The sequence below is a fragment of the Salmo salar genome, chromosome 14 (genome assembly GCF_965601325.2).
Source record: "Salmo salar chromosome 14, fSalSal1, whole genome shotgun sequence".
NCBI lineage: Eukaryota > Metazoa > Chordata > Actinopteri > Salmoniformes > Salmonidae > Salmo > Salmo salar.
In genome coordinates this window covers 83,753,433-83,771,506 of record NC_138304.1, presented here as the reverse complement: position 1 = coordinate 83,771,506, position 18,074 = coordinate 83,753,433, and the positions used below count along the sequence as shown (strand labels likewise).

At 41.5% G+C, this 18,074-nt stretch overlaps 1 protein-coding gene across 1 annotated transcript in view; it reads left to right on the top strand.

Moving 5' to 3' along the window:
• LOC106570313 (thrombospondin type-1 domain-containing protein 7A) overlaps nt 1–18,074 on the top strand; it is a 188,860-nt gene that overhangs the window by 138,384 nt on the left and 32,402 nt on the right. Inside the window, exons 14-21 of the mRNA XM_014142501.3 lie at nt 3,411–3,589; nt 4,283–4,288; nt 4,511–4,644; nt 4,872–5,025; nt 9,358–9,499; nt 9,740–9,855; nt 10,038–10,155; nt 15,734–15,879. Of these exons, the coding sequence (XP_013997976.3) occupies nt 3,411–3,589; nt 4,283–4,288; nt 4,511–4,644; nt 4,872–5,025; nt 9,358–9,499; nt 9,740–9,855; nt 10,038–10,155; nt 15,734–15,879 (995 nt within the window). The remainder of the gene's footprint in view (nt 1–3,410; nt 3,590–4,282; nt 4,289–4,510; nt 4,645–4,871; nt 5,026–9,357; nt 9,500–9,739; nt 9,856–10,037; nt 10,156–15,733; nt 15,880–18,074) is intronic.

Genomic DNA, 18,074 nt, shown 5'->3' with positions numbered 1-18,074 from the left:
TGTACTCTGGTCAGATGAGACTAAAACTGAGCTTTTTGGCCATCAAGGAAAACACTATGTCTGGTGCAAACCCAACACCTCTCATCACCCCGAGAACACCATCCCCACAGTGAAGCATGGTGGTGGCAGCATCATGCTGTGGGGATGTTTTTCATCTACAGGAACTGGGAAACTGGTCAGAGTTGAAGGAATGATGGATGGCGCTAAATACAGGGAAATTCTTGAGGGACACCTGTTTCAGTCTTCCAGAGATTTGAGACTGGGACGGAGGTTCACCTTCCAGCAGGGCAATGATCCTAAGCATACTGCTAATGCAACACTCGAGTGGTTTAAGGGGAAACATTTAAATGTCTTGGAATGGCCTAGTTAAAGCCCAGACCTCAATCCAATTGAGATTTTGTGGTATGACATAAAGATTGCTGTACACCAGCGGAACCCATCCATCTTGAAGGAGCTGGAGCGGTTTTGCCTTGAAGAATGGGCAAAAATCCCACTGGCTAGATGTGCAAAGCTTATAGAGACATACCCCAAGAGACTTGCAGCTGTAATTGCTGCAAAAGCTGGCTCCACAAAGTATTGACCCTTGGGGGGGGGGGGGATAGTTATGCACACTCAAGTTTTTTTGTCTTATTTCTTGTTTGTTTCACAATAAAACCTATTTTGCATCTTCAAACTGGTAGGCATGTTGTGTAAATCAAATGATACAAATCCCCCAAAAATCTATTTTAATTCCAGGTTGTAAGGCAACAAAATAGGAAAAATGCCAAGGGGGTGAATACTTTCACAAGCCATTGTATACACCTTTCAAATCAATACGTTTTTCGGCCAACATTCGCATCCCGCCAACTTTATTCCACTTTTTTCTATATCTGAAAGTTGTTGCCGACATCAACGCCTAAACTTTTATTTACGCGATCTGACCTAGTCATGATCAGAAACATTTAGCATGCAATAATGTAGCCTAAATCAAGTGAAGGCCTGTTATTTTGCTAGATGATGAGACTCGCATGCTTTTAAAAATATAGATTGCTGTTATTTACTATTGGTATCATGATTTTATTTATTTAACCCTTATTTGACTGAAGTTGACTGAAAACACATTTTCATTTACAGCAACGACCTAGAGAATAGTTACAAGGGAGGGGAAGGTGAATGAATGAGCCAATTGGAAGCTGGGGATGATTAGGTGGCCATGATCACATGAGAGCCAGATTGGTAATTTAGCCAGGTCACCGGGGTTAAAACCCCTACTCTTATGATAAGTGCCATGGGAGTCAGGACACCTTTTTAATGTTCTATCCAAAAGATGGTACCCAATAACTGAGGAAAATAATGCCTCCTACTGGCCCTCCAACACCACTTCCAGCAGCATCTGGTCTCCCATCCAGGGACTAACCAGACTGACCCTGCTTAGCTTTAGTAGCAAGCCAGCAGTGGGACGCATGGTGGTATACTCTCAATGTGAGACCCTACGCCTGCTCTGTAACAAAGTGAAGTGAAAGAGATAAAACGTGGATCAAAAAATCATGTGCTTGCCTTGGGCTCTGTTTCAAAATATCACTTTTTTATATGACAGCGGTTCCACATGTTGCCATGGCGTAAATTGTGTGGGAATTTTTTTGGGGGGTATTTTATTCTGTTATATTTCATTATATTCTTAGCCTGCTTTAAAATATATGTGTGTTGACTGTAATCATGGTAGCCTAAGCGTGTCTTGTCTGTTTAATAAACAAAATAACTTTTTAGTTCAAACTCAAAATACGCCAGTCTTTTATTTTATTAGTCTTATGTTTCTTAGGACCTGCCTAAAAACTATTAACAGTGTATTTCTTTGTGATGTGTATATTTAATGGATTGCCGGCATGTGCACTGGAGATATAAAAGGCTTATCCCAGTAAGAATGTGGTAAAAATGGAACTGTATGAACTGGGTTCTAAAAAACATGACCTGTTTTCTTTTACAGACAACATACCATACAGTCTGTCTGTAAACGGTACTATGTGACAATTTAATTCCTTGCTTTACGTGGGCTTGGCAGGATGGATCCATGTTAAAACAGATAACGAGGATGGCTGGAAAGGTTGACAGTGAGTGATCAATGGGTGTGTTCTGACGCGATGGCTGGGTATTAGTGTGAGTGAGATAGCAGGTTCTGAGAAGCAGTGACCAACAGGCTGACTCTTATTGCCAGTGGCATGACAGTAGTGGGGCGGCCACTGACAATATAGAGTCTTACGTCTTACAGTAGCTTCTCTGCTACTGTATACTGTCGGAAAAAATGGTGCTGTATAGAACCAAAAGGGTTCAATAGCTTGTTTCAAAATGGCTCTATATAGAACCACAAAAAAAAAACGAAACAAAATCTGCAGTGTGTCTGTAGTAGCGTTACTGTATCATAAGAGTGTCTGTAACTTACACAGGTCAGTTCCTCAGGAATTGGATTGATTTGATTTGTCTTTTCATTTTGGTTAACTAGTTGTTTCCAAATTGTTGTTTTTGTGGGTCTTTTAGGAATAGTGACCAGGTGACTTCCTTAAGATGTAGAGGAAAAAGCCCAAATACAACTAGATTAGGGGGTAATCAATTTGGGCAACAAAAAATGTCCCTCTAATAACGCTGTTAGTCTTTGTTTTTTTTAAATGTCCTAGAGGGAAAATAGACAACACTGTGTTTGTTCTTCTGATCTCATCTTACTTCAGCAAGTTCACGAACATACATTTACCAGATGTAAAATAGTCTAAGAAAAAAAAAAGTACTCTAAAATTCCTAATTGGCAGTATGTTAATGTATTTCCGCTGCTGTGGATCCGCGCAGCTTCCTGTGTTGCGAGTCACAACTTGTGACTAGCTCCAGTAGCAGTAGTAATAACACTGAAAACAGTTAAGACCTCTGACCTCTCTGCTCTTTCAGTGGACACACGAGGCTCAGTAATCCACCCTTGCCCAGATAAAAACAAATAACAAGCCGAGAGAGAAGCACTCCTGCCAAAACTCCCAAAATCATGACCTCTCGCTCTCCCGTCCTCCATCTCTCTCTCTCCCTCCATTTCTCTCTCTCTCTCTCTGTGTCTCTTGCTCTCTCTGTTCTCTGTGCCTCAGTTTCTTTCTCTCTCACTTGCTCTCTCTCTCTCTCTCCGACTGGCTTGCCCAGAAAACAACAGTCTTCTAAATCGCACAACAGGCTGCTGCCCTCTTGTTCCATTGCAATTGCCAAGCTACAGTAAACAGTGTAATTATGCTGTTTGTTGCACAGTGCTGCCATCTCAGTTCTTTATAATCCTCACTGTAGCTTTTCATCCGTATCAGTAGGAATGTTGGATTTAGCTTGCTGCATCAACAGCTGTGTAAACTGATACAGATACTGTCAGATGATGAAACTATACTGAAGCCTAGTTGCCTCTGTGGTTTCAGGGTATATTGAGGAGGCTTGCATCATCCCCTGTCCGTCTGACTGCAAGCTCAGTGAGTGGTCCAACTGGTCACGATGTAGCAAGTCCTGCGGCAGCGGGGTCAAAGTGCGTTCCAAGTGGCTGAGGGAGAAGCCTTACAATGGTGGTCGACCGTGCCCCAAACTGGACCATGTCAACCAGGTGAGTGGGGGACGTTCATCACTCTTGGCCCTGTCTAGAAACAACCACTAGCGCTTACCCCAAAGACACTTGTAGAGATCTGAGAGGATTGGACAGATTTTTTCCATATTGCTTAAATTGATCAAATCTACTCAGATCTCCACAACTTAGTGTCTAGTCTCTTGGGGTAGAGGATAACGGATAAGGGTTGTTTCTGGGCAAGACTAGAACATGGTAGAGGGTAGAGGTCTCTGCCTTGTTTTAATGTTTAAATAAAATACTTTAATTATGATTTAATGCATTAGTTTAAAGGAACCATAACAGTGTTCATTTTTAATGAAGCCAGAGTGGACATCTTTCAGTGTTTCATTCATTAGCTGAGTTAGGGCTTGTACACATTTACATTTTAGTCATTTAGCTTACAGGAGCAATTAAGGATAAGTGCCTTGCTCAAGAGCACATCGACAGATTGTTGCACATTGTTGGCTAAGGACTTCGAATCAGATACCTTTCAGTTTCTGGCCCAACGCTCTAACTGCTAGGCTACCTGTAAGATTAAGGAAGGGGAAGGAACTGTGAACTCTATGCTCCTACAGAGAAACAAGAGAACATGGTGTACTGCATTCTAATAATCCTGTATTTAAACACTCACTGTCTGTTTCCCCGCTATTCTTTTCTTCTTTTCCTTGGTGTATGAACTGACCCCATCCACAGGCTCAGGTGAGTGACTTTTATAGTGTTTTTGTACAGATCAATGTATTTCTTCTTGCCATGGGATGGATAATAGTGTGGGAGTAAATGTAATGAATGAGTTTTGCGCTAGCACAAACCTGTTCTATACTATTTCATCATATAGAAATGTGTTACAATACGTGCATTTTTGCTATGGGATGGATGTTGGTGTGACCGTGGGTGGCTAACAGTCTAGTGGTCTTTCACAAGGTGTATGAGGTGGTGCCCTGTCTCAGTGACTGTGGTCAGTACGTGTGGGTGGCTGAACCCTGGAGTGTCTGGAAGGTCAGCAACGTGGACCTGAAGGAGAACTGTGGAGAAGGAGTGCAGACCAGAAAAGTCAGGTATGGACGATCAGCTCTTATAGGTACAACAACCTATTTGACGTATTCATCTCAGCTCCTAGTGGAGTGAAGGACCGCGACAGTCTCTCCAACTAACCCTGTTCTGTGACGCTTTCTTATCTTCATTCACTCAAGGTGATTCCTGCCTTCTTCATCTCGCCTTCATCTCCACTACAAAAACCAATGATAATTGTATCAGTATTGCTAACCTATCGTCCTCTGTCCAGGTGTATGCAGAACACTATCGATGGGCCGTCGGACCCTGTGGAGGATTACCTGTGTGACCCAGAGGAGATGCCTCTAGGGGCCAGAGACCGCCAGCTGCCCTGCCCTGAGGACTGTGTCCTGTCTGACTGGGGGGCCTGGAGCCGCTGCTCACTGGTAAGGACAGATGCTGACTACCTTGTTGTTTTTGCACCTATTGTATCCCATTGCAATATTTCTGATATTTTGTGTTTTCTGGGTTTGGTTAGGTAGCAAAGAAAAGTCCATCTCAGTAGGTGGACCAATGCAGGACTATTCTAATCTGTTATATTCTAAGGCTGTGGTGCTGAACACACTCAAAGCAAGAGTAGACTGCTTAAAGGGTTAACTATTATCTGAAATGCCCAGAGGTATTATACTACTCACCATGGATCTCTGTCTCACACCTTAACATATAATAACTGGCCAATCATGCCTAGTCTCCACTTTCTATTTAACCTGTTTCTGCCATATTCCCATGGTCAGAAATTCAATTCACAGCTCTTGTCAGCAACTTTCACTTCGGGTTTGCACCAATTTACAGTTTTTTACAATCGCCAGGACCCATTTCTCAATACCTAGTTACATTTTTCAAATCTCTTCACACAGTTCTCCTAACCAACTTTCAGCATGGCACAGCAGTTCATTTCATATCTTAAATGCACTAAAACTACCAAAACACTTCATACATGTCTCAAATCAACTCATTTTTCCATAACACTAGCAAAGGTTGTTACCCAACAAGCACACTTTGTCACTCATAAAACAATGACCTAAACAACACTAACAACAGGTAGCATTACACAATGTTTTCTTTTGTAAAATGTCTTTACAAAACAAGAATGACACCTCTCTACTGTTTAGAATTCACTGCAGTATATGTTACAGGAATGAATCAGACATGATGCAATATGCTTCAATATGTTTTAGGTCATTTTTTGGTATTGAGTGATTCCAAGATACAAGAATTTGTATGTACACCATCTACCGATACAGATACAGTAGCAATGCTAGTCAACTATGTCTTCTGCATTTGGCCGCAGGTTCTCTTCCACATCATCTTACGTCATCTTGGGCAATACACCTAGGAAAGAATCTTTTGGCATGCCTGGTCCATCCCTGGCAATCTTCTGCAGATATGTCCAGGCATCCAGCATTCATTGCATCCAGGAGGGACATTTGATCAGGTGGTCATAAACCTTCCACCTCCATGAGGAAAATAATTCCTCTATGGGGTTGAGGAATGGAGAGTAAGGTGGGAGGAAAAGTGACACTATCCTGGGATGGGCTCCAAACCACTCTGTGACTGCACGGGAGTGGTGAGATGCCACATTGTCCCATACAATTACAAACGTTGTCCGATTTGGCCTCACTGCAACCCTTTCCTCACCTGGCACAACCCTTCCATAGAGGTCATCCAGGAATGAAATGAGACGCTCGGTGTTGTATGGCCCAACTAGTGGTTTGTGTAACAGCAATCCATCAGAGGATACTGCTGCACACATTGTGATGTTGGCACCTCTCTGGCCCGGGACATCCACTGTGGCTCTTTTCCCAATCACATTTCTTCCTCGCCGCCGTGTTTTGGCCAAGTTGAAACCAGCCTCATCCACAAAGATGAATATGTGGGGTGTTTGCCTGGCTTCAATCTCCATGACTCTCTAAAATAAATCCACAAGGCAACATAAGAGTTAGGCTATTACAGTAGTTTACATTATACCTAAAAACATGCCATTGTGTACCTCTGCCCTGTTTGGTTTGGTTCAAAACCAGTTGTGTATTTTATAGTCCTCTTACCTGGACATATTGGTTCCTGAGTTGCTTGACTCGTTCAGAGTTCCTCTCAAAGGGGACAGTGTACAACTACTTCATCCTGACTCGATGTTGTTTCAGGACTCTAGAAATAGTTGTTATGCTTACATTGTGAATATTTCCAAATGTAATGTTGTCTGCCAACACTCCGTCCTGAATCTCTGTGAGTTTATACCATTGTTTCTGATGACCATATTAACGATTACAGTTTCCTGCACAGCAGTGAGAATCCTACCTCTCTCGCCTGTGGGAGGTAACCATTTGGTCCTAAGCAGAAATACAAAAACAATTACACACAAGTGGGTTTGGAGGTTTTGCTCAATTTAGTTCTGTAATGTGCAGATCAGTCAGATGCCCTTGCAGAATGCACATCTTACCTGTTGTTTTGCCTGAAATTTCTCACAATAGATGCCACTGTTGAGCGTTGCAGATTTGGCTGCACTCTCAGATCAGCCTCTCTCATTGATAGACCATGATTTATTACATGATCACTTATAGTAGCCCTAATCTCATCTGAGACTACAGCTCTTGATCTTCCTCTCAGTCTTCTTCCACCACACATACGTACTCCTCTCCTCTCCCTCTCCCAGCCACTCTTCTTCCTCTGTCAGCCACTTCTCTATCTCTGGCTGGGTCCATGTTTACATTACAGTACAGCATTATTCCTAAAATGTCCCCTTTTGTATAGATGGTAATGAAATTGAAAGACTCACACCTGGGTAGGTGTTCAGCTACAATGGGAATCAGCTGTGGTTGGTCTAATTGTTTTGATTGTATTTCATTTTTTAGATTTGGAATATATTTCAATACGGTATTACTGTAGAAATGTAGCAAATTGCTGTCTTATTCAATTTTGTGTTATGTTAGGTTTTGAACTTAAGTTTGACAGTTTTGAAAAGAGTATGTAAACATGTGCAAATTGGCCTGTAGGTACATAGAGTTTTGGTGTTGGTTGTGTCTGAGTGAGAAAAGAATTCATGAAATTTGAAAGATGTAGTCATTGAATGCATTTTGTGCCAAAGCAATGAAAAATGATCCACAGTTTAGCCCACATAGACTGCTGTTGTGCTCACTGTGAAGAGTTTTGAAAAAGTGACCTAAGTATTGAGAAATGGGTCTTAGTGATTGTAAAAAAATAATTGTAAGCGATGGCCATTTGGTAAGTGTGATTCTCCTGTTGGGCTCTCACCAGTTTAGAATGATGTCATTTGGTAAGTGTGATTCTCCTATTGGGCTCTCACCAGTTTAGAATGATGTCATTTGGTAAGGGTGATTCTCCTGTTGGGCTCTCACCAGTTTAGAATGATGTCATTTGGTAAGTGTGATTCTCCTGTTGGGTTCTCACCAGTTTAGAATGATGTCATTTGGTAAGTGTGATTCTCCTATTGGGCTCTCACCAGTTTAGAATGATGTCATTTGGTAAGGGTGATTCTCCTGTTGGGCTCTCACCAGTTTAGAATGATGTCATTTGGTAAGTGTGATTCTCCTGTTGGGTTCTCACCAGTTTAGAATGATGCCATTTGGTAAGTGTGATTCTCCTTTTGGGCTCTCACCAGTTTAGAATGATGTCATTTGGTAAGTGTGATTCTCCTATTGGGCTCTCACCAGTTTAGAATGATGTCATTTGGTAAGGGTGATTCTCCTGTTGGGCTCTCACCAGTTTAGAATGATGTCATTTGGTAAGTGTGATTCTCCTTTTGGGCTCTCACCAGTTTAGAATGATGTCATTTGGTAAGTGTGATTCTCCAGCAAGGCTCTTACCCATTTAGGTGATGTCCATTTGGTATGTGTTATGTTCCTACTGGGCTCTCACCAATTTAGTGTGGTGCTCCGGCAAGGCTTACACCAATTTTTGTGATGGCTATTCAGTATGTGTTATTCTCTGGTGGGAGAATAGCTAGGATTTTTCCTTAGAAATTAATGGAGGGAAAGAGAGAAGGTGGGATGATTTTCAGCAGGGAAGATGATCTCATGCAGCTCTAAATAGCATGCTGTGACCAAGGTATTATTGGAAAATCTCTGGTGGAAGGAGGGGACCACTGTGTGTGTGTGCGTGTCTGTGTGTGTGTGTGTGTGTGTGTGGGGAGAGTGTTGTGGAAACGTGTGTCTGTGAAACGTGCGTGAAAGTGTGAGCGTGTGTGTGTGTGCCTGTGGTGAACCTCTAGTGGAAGAGGGTCAACCGTGTGACGTGCCCTGCCATTGCCCTTCCCAGGCACTCTGCCACGGCTCTGTTGGGAAAGTTAATGACCTTGGATATGGAATATGTGGCTGTATAAGCAGGGGAAGACAGCACTCCAAATAGAAATGGTCTGAAAACACCTGAATAGACCAATTTATCTTGTAGGGGTTGGTTGGGGAAAATAGACAGAGGTGGAAATAGACAGAGGGTAATGTAGGGGAAAATATATATTCATGGAAAACCTTTTTCAATTTGCTGATCGGAAAGTGGTAAATTCACTTTTACAGGGTTTCATATTTGGTTCGCATTAAACGTCAAACTGAAAGTGGATTTCCTGACTTGCTTTAGGTCTAGGCCAGGTTATTGTAAAAGCATTTTGTGACTACAACTGATGTAGAAAGGGCTTTATAAATGAATCTGTTTGATTGATTGATTGATTGATTGATTGATTGATTGATTGACTTCTTCTCTGATTTAAGCCATGCAACAAAATCAGCACTCGGGAGAGGACAGCATACCCCATTCGTCAACCTGGAGAGGGAAAGCTGTGCCCCAACACCACAGAGACAGAGCCCTGCAGCCTCAACAGCAACTGCTATCACTACTCCTATAACATCACCGGTAAGGCAAATATCAGCCTGGGTTACTGCATGCGATGGATGGTACCAGAGCCATATATCATTATGGAAATATATGGCTCTGGATGGTAAATACAGTAATGAATGTGATCTTACATCAAGTATATTTAGACCACATGGCATTTGATATTAATTAAGTGCACTCCAGAGGAAAAGGGGTTGGGAGGTAGGGCAGTCTCCTTTTTCACCTCACGTTTCTTATGCTATTTTGTTTTTCACGCAGATTGGAGCACCTGTCAGCTGAGTGAGAGAGCTGTGTGTGGTAGTGGCATGAAGACACGCATGCTGGACTGTGTACGAAGTGACGGCAAGTCTGTCGACCTCAAGTTCTGTGAAGAGGTCTGTGTTCTTCTCTTTCCATTCCAAAGCTCATTAGTCATAAATGAGAGTGATTCTTCTGTCGTCAGAGTCCAGACAGGTTGCTGTTGGTGTGTTGCCTTGGCTAGGAAGAAGAATAATCTCTCATTCTCCACAAATGGCCAAATAAAGTACTTTTCTCTTTGTTTTCTTGTCTCATTTAGCTGGGACTGGACAGGAAGTGGCAGATGAACGCTTCCTGTGTGGTGGAGTGTCCCATCAACTGCCAGCTATCTGATTGGTCCCCCTGGTCCGAGTGCACACAAATCTGTGGACTAGTAGGTACGTCACCATCTCCTTAACCCACTCTTTGTGATAAAAATATGATTCCGTGTTAGAATGCTGGGAATGCGTTCAAGGCTAATCACATCCAATTCTGAAGGTATAGCCACAAATCAAAGAGGTAACAGAGAACTGATTAAGTGGTCCATTCACCTGTCTGTTCCACCTATCTATTTTATATCGATCCATGGATAGTGGGTAGTCTGTGACTAGAAGTCATTTGACTAATTATCCATCCATCCACATTATAAACTGGGTGGTTCGAGCCCTGAATGCTGATTGGCTGAACGCCACGGGTATGACAAAGCATTTCTTTTGACTGCACTAATTACGTTGGTAACCAGTTTATAATAGCAATAAGACACCTCAGAGTTTTGTGGTACAGTTGAAGTCGGAAGTTTACATACACTTAGGTTGGAGACATTAAAACTCATTTTTCAACCACTCCACACATTGACCTAAGACAGAGAATGTTTACTAGGATTAAATGTCAGGAATTGTGAAAAACTGAGTTTAAATGTATTTGGCTAAGGTGTATGTAAACTTCCCACTTCAACTGTTTATGGCCAATATACCACGTCTAAGGGCTGTATCCAGAACTCTGCGTTGCATCATGTGTAATAACAGCCCTTAGCCGTGGTATATTGGCCATATACCACACCTCCTCTGGCCTTATTGCTTAATTATAGCCCAGTATATCGTAGTATAGGGTGTGGATATGCAGGAATGGTGGGTAGTCTGTGGATCATTCCTTATTACTCATAGCGCTGCAAGTTCACAAAGCTACTGATCAACAGCACACACAGCTTAGAAACAGCCTCTCCTCCGAGGTAATGGCTGAAACGAGAAGCATTTTATGATGTGAGAGAGAAACAATTGTGAGCCTTAAACCAACTGAGAGTAATGAGGGGGGGGGGGGGGGGGGGAGAGGGAGGGTTGATGATGTCCTGATGTGTAATCCTATAGGATCAGAGGATTGATTGGCGGTCCATTAAGCCTGTGTGCTCTGGGCCTAAGGGACCACTCTGCCACTCCAGGAGTCCTGCAGAGCACTGGCCAGTGTCATAGTTGGCCAGAGAGCAAATCCAGGCAGAGATATGAAACCAATACAGGCTATAGCTATTGTGGTAGCAATTAATCTGTCCCCAGGCAATGTGAGGATTTGCCACAGGATAGAGTAGCAGCAGGTGAGCCACAGGAAGAGGAGAGGAAGAGAACAGCTTCTCACACTCACTACTTTTCTTCCTGGAGTTGATTTTTTATCTAAATGTCGGATGGCAGGACACAATTACGTTGAGTAGCTAATATCTGTTCCTGAGCCAGGTTATAGTTTTATTTCTAAATTAAATGGAGACACCAAGAAGCACCAATGTGTCGTATCAATCATTGCAATGTAAACACAAACACAGGTAGTCCTGCGCGTGCACACACGCAGACACACACCAGACCTGTGTTAAAATACAATTTTGGTCATTTCAATTACTTTCGAAGACTTTTAGATATATTATATTATTCACTGGAAGGTATTTGGAAATATACTTGGAAATCATTTGACAATACTTTCAAATACTTCCAATAGAGGTAGTTGATTGCGGCCAAATTATTTGAAAATACTCAAAGAAAAATAAGTATTTCATAATAAATACTAATCCTCCAATGTATTTGAACCCAGGTCTTTCACACACACACACACACACACACACACACACACACACACACACACACACACACACACACACACACACACACACACACACACACACACACACACACACACACACACACACACACACGCGCGCGCGCGCGTTTCCTGGGGCATATCAGACCTGTGTGCATAGATAATGTGTGTTCCTCGGCAAAACACTGATAGCGACAGCTGGCACTAGCTTCCCCTTTGACCAGCGGCCCACCCAGTCACACACTGCTCCTCATCCCAAAACTCACCGCTGCCATACACCACCTGTTGAGTGACTAGGTGAGTAGAGAGACAGCACCGGAGAGCACAGAATCAGAATCCCATTGGAGAATAATAGTTACCTTAGGTGTACGCAATAGTGAACCTCCCCTTGAGTGAACCACCTTAAAAAAAGCACAGGTGAGAATCTCAGGAAAACCCTGACTGCTGATTAAAAATAGCTTTGAAGGAAGGAAAGAACCTCTAAGGGGACAGCACATCCCCTCTCTATGGTGGCACGCATCATGGTGTGTTCACTAGAAGATGAATTGTCGGCTGTGTGAGACTAGAGACTAGCTGCAGGCTACACCAAGCCTGGGGGACTCTGTTCTAGTTGTGTTCAACATTAAGGAGCAGTATATGCCTCCCAGGCCCTGTGCGTGTGCAGTCAGCCTTAGAGAAAATAACACTGACACATGGAGATATCAATTACTTCTACAGCATACAACAGAGACGGAAAGTGGCAAATGTATTTTAAGGAACGGGAACTTTATTTGATGTAGCATCAACTGAATTTGCATCATGAACAAAATAAAGACAGGGAGTGGAGGTAGGAGTATAGTAGAGGACTGGTCATCCATCTGAACCTGGTTCCTCTCTAGTGGAGCTAGGAGTATAGTAGAGGACTGGTCACCCATCTGAACCTGGTTCCTCTCTAGTGGAGCTAGGAGTACAGTAGAGGACTGGTCACCCATCTGAACCTGGTTCCTCTCTAGTGGAGCTAGGAGTATAGTAGAGGACTGGTCATCCATCTGAACCTGGTTCCTCTCTAGTGGGGGTAGGAGTATAGTAGAGGACTGGTCACCCATCTGAACCTGGTTCCTCTCTAGTGGAGCTAGGAGTATAGTAGAGGACTGGTCACCCATCTGAACCTGGTTCCTCTCTAGTGGAGCTAGGAGTATAGTAGAGGACTGGTCACCCATCTGAACCTGGTTCCTCTCTAGTGGAGCTAGGAGTATAGTAGAGGACTGGTCACCCATCTGAACCTGGTTCCTCTCTAGTGGAGGTAGGAGTATAGTAGAGGACTGGTCATCCCTCTGAACCTGGTTCCTCTCTAGTGGAGGTAGGAGTATAGTAGAGGACTGGTCACCCATCTGAACCTGGTTCCTCTCTAGTGGAGCTAGGAGTATAGTAGAGGACTGGTCAACCCTCTGAACCTGGTTCCTCTCTAGTGGAGGTAGGAGTATAGTAGAGGACTGGTCACCCATCTGAACCTGGTTCCTCTCTAGTGGAGCTAGGAGTATAGTAGAGGACTGGTCATCCCTCTGAACCTGGTTCCTCTCTAGTGGAGGTAGGAGTATAGTAGAGGACTGGTCACCCATCTGAACCTGGTTCCTCTCTAGTGGAGCTAGGAGTATAGTAGAGGACTGGTCAACCCTCTGAACCTGGTTCCTCTCTAGCTTTCTTCCAAGGTTCCTTTTTTCCGGGGAGTTTTTGCTGACCAGTGTGATTCGTCTTTTTTATTCTTTGCCTCTTTGGGTTTCCGGCTGGGTATCTATAAAGCACTTTGTTGCATCTGCTGACGTAAAGAGGGCTTTATGAAATTAAATTGAATTTCATGAAGTGATTTGAGTTAGGAGGGGAGTCATTGTGACTGTGAAGGAAATACTGTGCATGGGACATTTGGCCTTTAAGAGTTAAGTACCCGGTTAGAATGAATGGTCCTGTCGGCAAGCACTGTGGTTGATGGTCCTAGGCCAGGTTTGTGGATGGATGAGACAATTATCTTTTTTGTTATTGTCACAATTATCTTCGTCTTCTGACGATAATGCGAAATCGTCATCAGAAAAGGTAGAAATGGACCAAAACGCAGCAGGTACGTGAATGCTCATCTTGATTTTTAATTACTCTCAAAAATGAACATACAAAATAACAAAACACGAAAAACGAACACTCGACAAATAAACAGTCTGGTAAGGCACAAGGCTATACACAGAATAATCACCCACAAATCACACACACAAACACACCCTAATATATGGGACTCTCAATCAAAGGCAGATAGACAACACCTGCCTTCAACTGAGAGTCCCAACCCCAATTAACCAAACATAGAAACACACACACCAGACTAACCATAGAATACAACCACATAGACCATCAACCAAAAACCCAGAAATACTAAATCAAACACCCTTTACACAAACACACCACCCCGAACCACATAAAACAAATACCCTCTGCCACGTCCTGACCAAACTACAAAAACAATTAACCTTATACTGGCCAGGAAGTGACAGTTATTCAATTTCCATAGTGCTCATAGTTTACAGGAACTAGTTTATTTTCTGTGGTGGTTTTTGAAGTGGTATGCATTACTGAACGTGAATGTATTGTGTCATTTTGGGATAGCTCCATTTTAAGTATGCGGTAGGCAGAAATGCAAAACCCCATACGTTTCCCATGCTAATTGAGTTACATCATGTCTATCCCCCGGGCCCCTCACTTAACATGCAGGGTGCATTTTTGGTAGAAGGAGCAATCCTTCCTGTCCCCCTTACCCCTTCCCCTGACATTACACAGTCTCTTCAATTCCATTTTTAAACAACAGAACAGTATGAATATTCAGAATGACTACGGGCGTCGGAAAAACTTTCTTAAATGCACCACAAGATTAAATCATTTGAAGAGGGACTTGCAGAACTTGGAGGGAGAGGGAGAGGGAGAGGGAGAGAGAGGGGAGAGAGGGGGAGAGAGAGAGGGGGAGAGAGAGAGAGAGTTATTAAGTTACATGAGATAATGGTGTAATGTGATAGTGATCTTTTACAGTGAAGCCCCTAAGAAGAGCCTCAGATCATTGGGATGGAACTGGATATGAGTCCTATGCATGATAGAGTATTTCTGGGGCTGTCTATGATTTTGTTACCACAAGACCCTATTCTCTACTTAAAGAACTTAAAAGACTCCCAATCTTTAATGATGTTACAAGGCTGTATTCAGTCATGACTGGTTGGGGACCACATTTCTGGGATTTGTTTTTATATGTTGAGAAAATATATATATATATTCCAGCACAATAAGAACACATGCTTATTTGAAATGCCGTGGATTGTATTTCTGTTTCAGCCTCTATACATCATTTTGTTGACTATCCCAAAAAAAACAAAGACCTAATTCGATTTGGACAGGGCCTTGGACACTCGATCATCCACTTGACAGACAGAAGTGTGAAATAACTAAAATGACTAACAGCACACCCGTAAATTCACTCAGAGTGCAGAATAACTGATGAATTTACGAATGCGCAACACCCGTTGAATATGAACGGTGTCATTAAACGTTGGCAAAATGTTGTAATTAAATTGTTTCCAGCAGCACTAATGCTCTAGACAGCATGATATCAGCCTAACCTGCTCTGCTAGGGTGAGTAAAATGGTCAGAGTGAGTTGTCCTCTCATTTGTTTCTAGAAGTAGCTAGCAAGCTAGCCAACATTAGCCAGTTAGCCTGGGTGCTTGCCTGTCGCTGCCGGAGTGTCCAGTGTGCGCTCCGAGAGCAAAACAATCTGACAACGCTCTCAATTTACGAACAAACCCAAAGTGCACTTTGACAAACTGGAGGCAGTTTATAAATGCACACTTTGTGGGGAAAAATCCATCATTAACACTTTCCTCTCTCCTCCTCAGGGAAGCTGTGGCGCAGGAGAACGGTGCTCCAGCTGCCCCAGGGTGATGGACGACCCTGCCCCCCTCAGAGGGAACAGTGGAAGCCTTGCCCCGTCAGACCCTGCTACCACTGGAGATACAGTTCCTGGTCTGAATGCAAGTCTGAGGTGAGGTGTTTTCTCTCTCTGTCTCTCTGTCTCTCTGTCTCTCTGTGTGTGTGTGTTTTGTGGTCAGAGGTGAGACCATTCAAAACCACAACCTCCATCATATACTCCTGTCTATCCTGTACTGTAATGATATATTGGTAAAAGCAATTCCCAAATGAACATGTTTCTCTATCTTTTAGTGTATATGTGGTATTATCCATCAGTGGTCTTACATCCCATGAAGACTCTTCTGTTTCTCTATGCCTGTCATTTACCTCCATGTTATTTCATCGTCATCCACAGATTCCCCTTTCTGTCATCCATAATTTTTCTTCAGAAATAACGAAAAATAATATGTTCACCCCATACCCAATATAAAATAATATGTTTACCCCATACCCAATATAAAATAATATGTTTACCCCATACCCAATATAAAATAATATGTTTACCCCATACCCAATATAAAATAATATGTTTACCCCATACCCAATATAAAATAATATGTTCACCCCATACCCAATATAAAATAATATGTTCACCCCATACCCAATATAAAATAATATGTTCACCCCATACCCAATATAAAATAATATGTTCACCCCATACCCAATATAAAATAATGTGTTTACCCCATACCCAATATAAAAGAATATGTTTACCCCATACCCAATATAAAAGAATATGTTTACCCCATACCCAATATAAAATAATATGTTCACCCCATACCCAATATAAAATAATATGTTCACCCCATACCCAAAATAAAAGAATATGTTCACCCCATACCCAATATAAAATAATATGTTCACCCCATACCCAATATAAAAGAATATGTTCACCCCATACCCAATATAAAAGAATATGTTTACCCCATACCAATATAAAAGAATATGTTTACCCCATACCCAATATAAAATAATATGTTTACCCCATACCCAATATAAAATAATATGTTCACCCCATACCCAATATAAAATAATATGTTTACCCCATACCCAATATAAAATAATATGTTCACCCCATACCCAATATAAAATAATATGTTCACCCCATACCCAATATAAAATAATATGTTTACCCCATACCCAATATAAAATAATATGTTCACCCCATACCCAATATAAAATAATATGTTCACCCCATACCCAATATAAAATAATATGTTTACCCCATACCCAATATGAAATAATATGTTCACCCCATACCCAATATAAAATAATATGTTTACCCCATACCCAATATAAAATAATATGTTTACCCCATACCCAATATAAAATAATATGTTCACCCCATACCCAATATAAAATAATATGTTTACCCCATACCCAATATAAAATAATATGTTCACCCCATACCCAATATAAAATAATATGTTTACCCCATACCCAATATAAAAGAATATGTTTACCCCATACCCAATATAAAATAATATGTTTACCCCATACCCAATATAAAATAATATGTTTACCCCATACCCAATATAAAATAATATGTTTACCCCATACCCAATATAAAATAATATGTTTACCCCATACCCAATATAAAATAATATGTTCACCCCATACCCAATATAAAATAATATGTTCACCCCATACCCAATATAAAATAATATGTTCACCCCATACCCAATATAAAATAATATGTTCACCCCATACCCAATATAAAATAATATGTTTACCCCATACCCAATATAAAATAATATGTTTACCTCATACCCAATATAAAATAATATGTTCACCCCATACCCAATATAAAATAATATGTTTACCCCATACCCAATATAAAATAATATGTTCACCCCATACCCAATATAAAATAATATGTTCACCCCATACCCAATATAAAATAATATGTTCAACCCATACCCAATATAAAATAATATGTTTACCCCATACCCAATATAAAATAATATGTTTACCCCATACCCAATATAAAATAATATGTTTACCCCATACCCAATATAAAATAATATGTTCTCCCCATACCCAATATAAAATAATATGTTCACCCCATACCCAATATAAAATAATATGTTTACCCCATACCCAATATAAAATAATATGTTCACCCCATACCCAATATAAAATAATGTGTTTACCCCATACCCAATATAAAATAATATGTTTACCCCATACCCAATATAAAATAATATGTTCACCCCATACCCAATATAAAATAATATGTTCACCCCATACCCAATATAAAATAATATG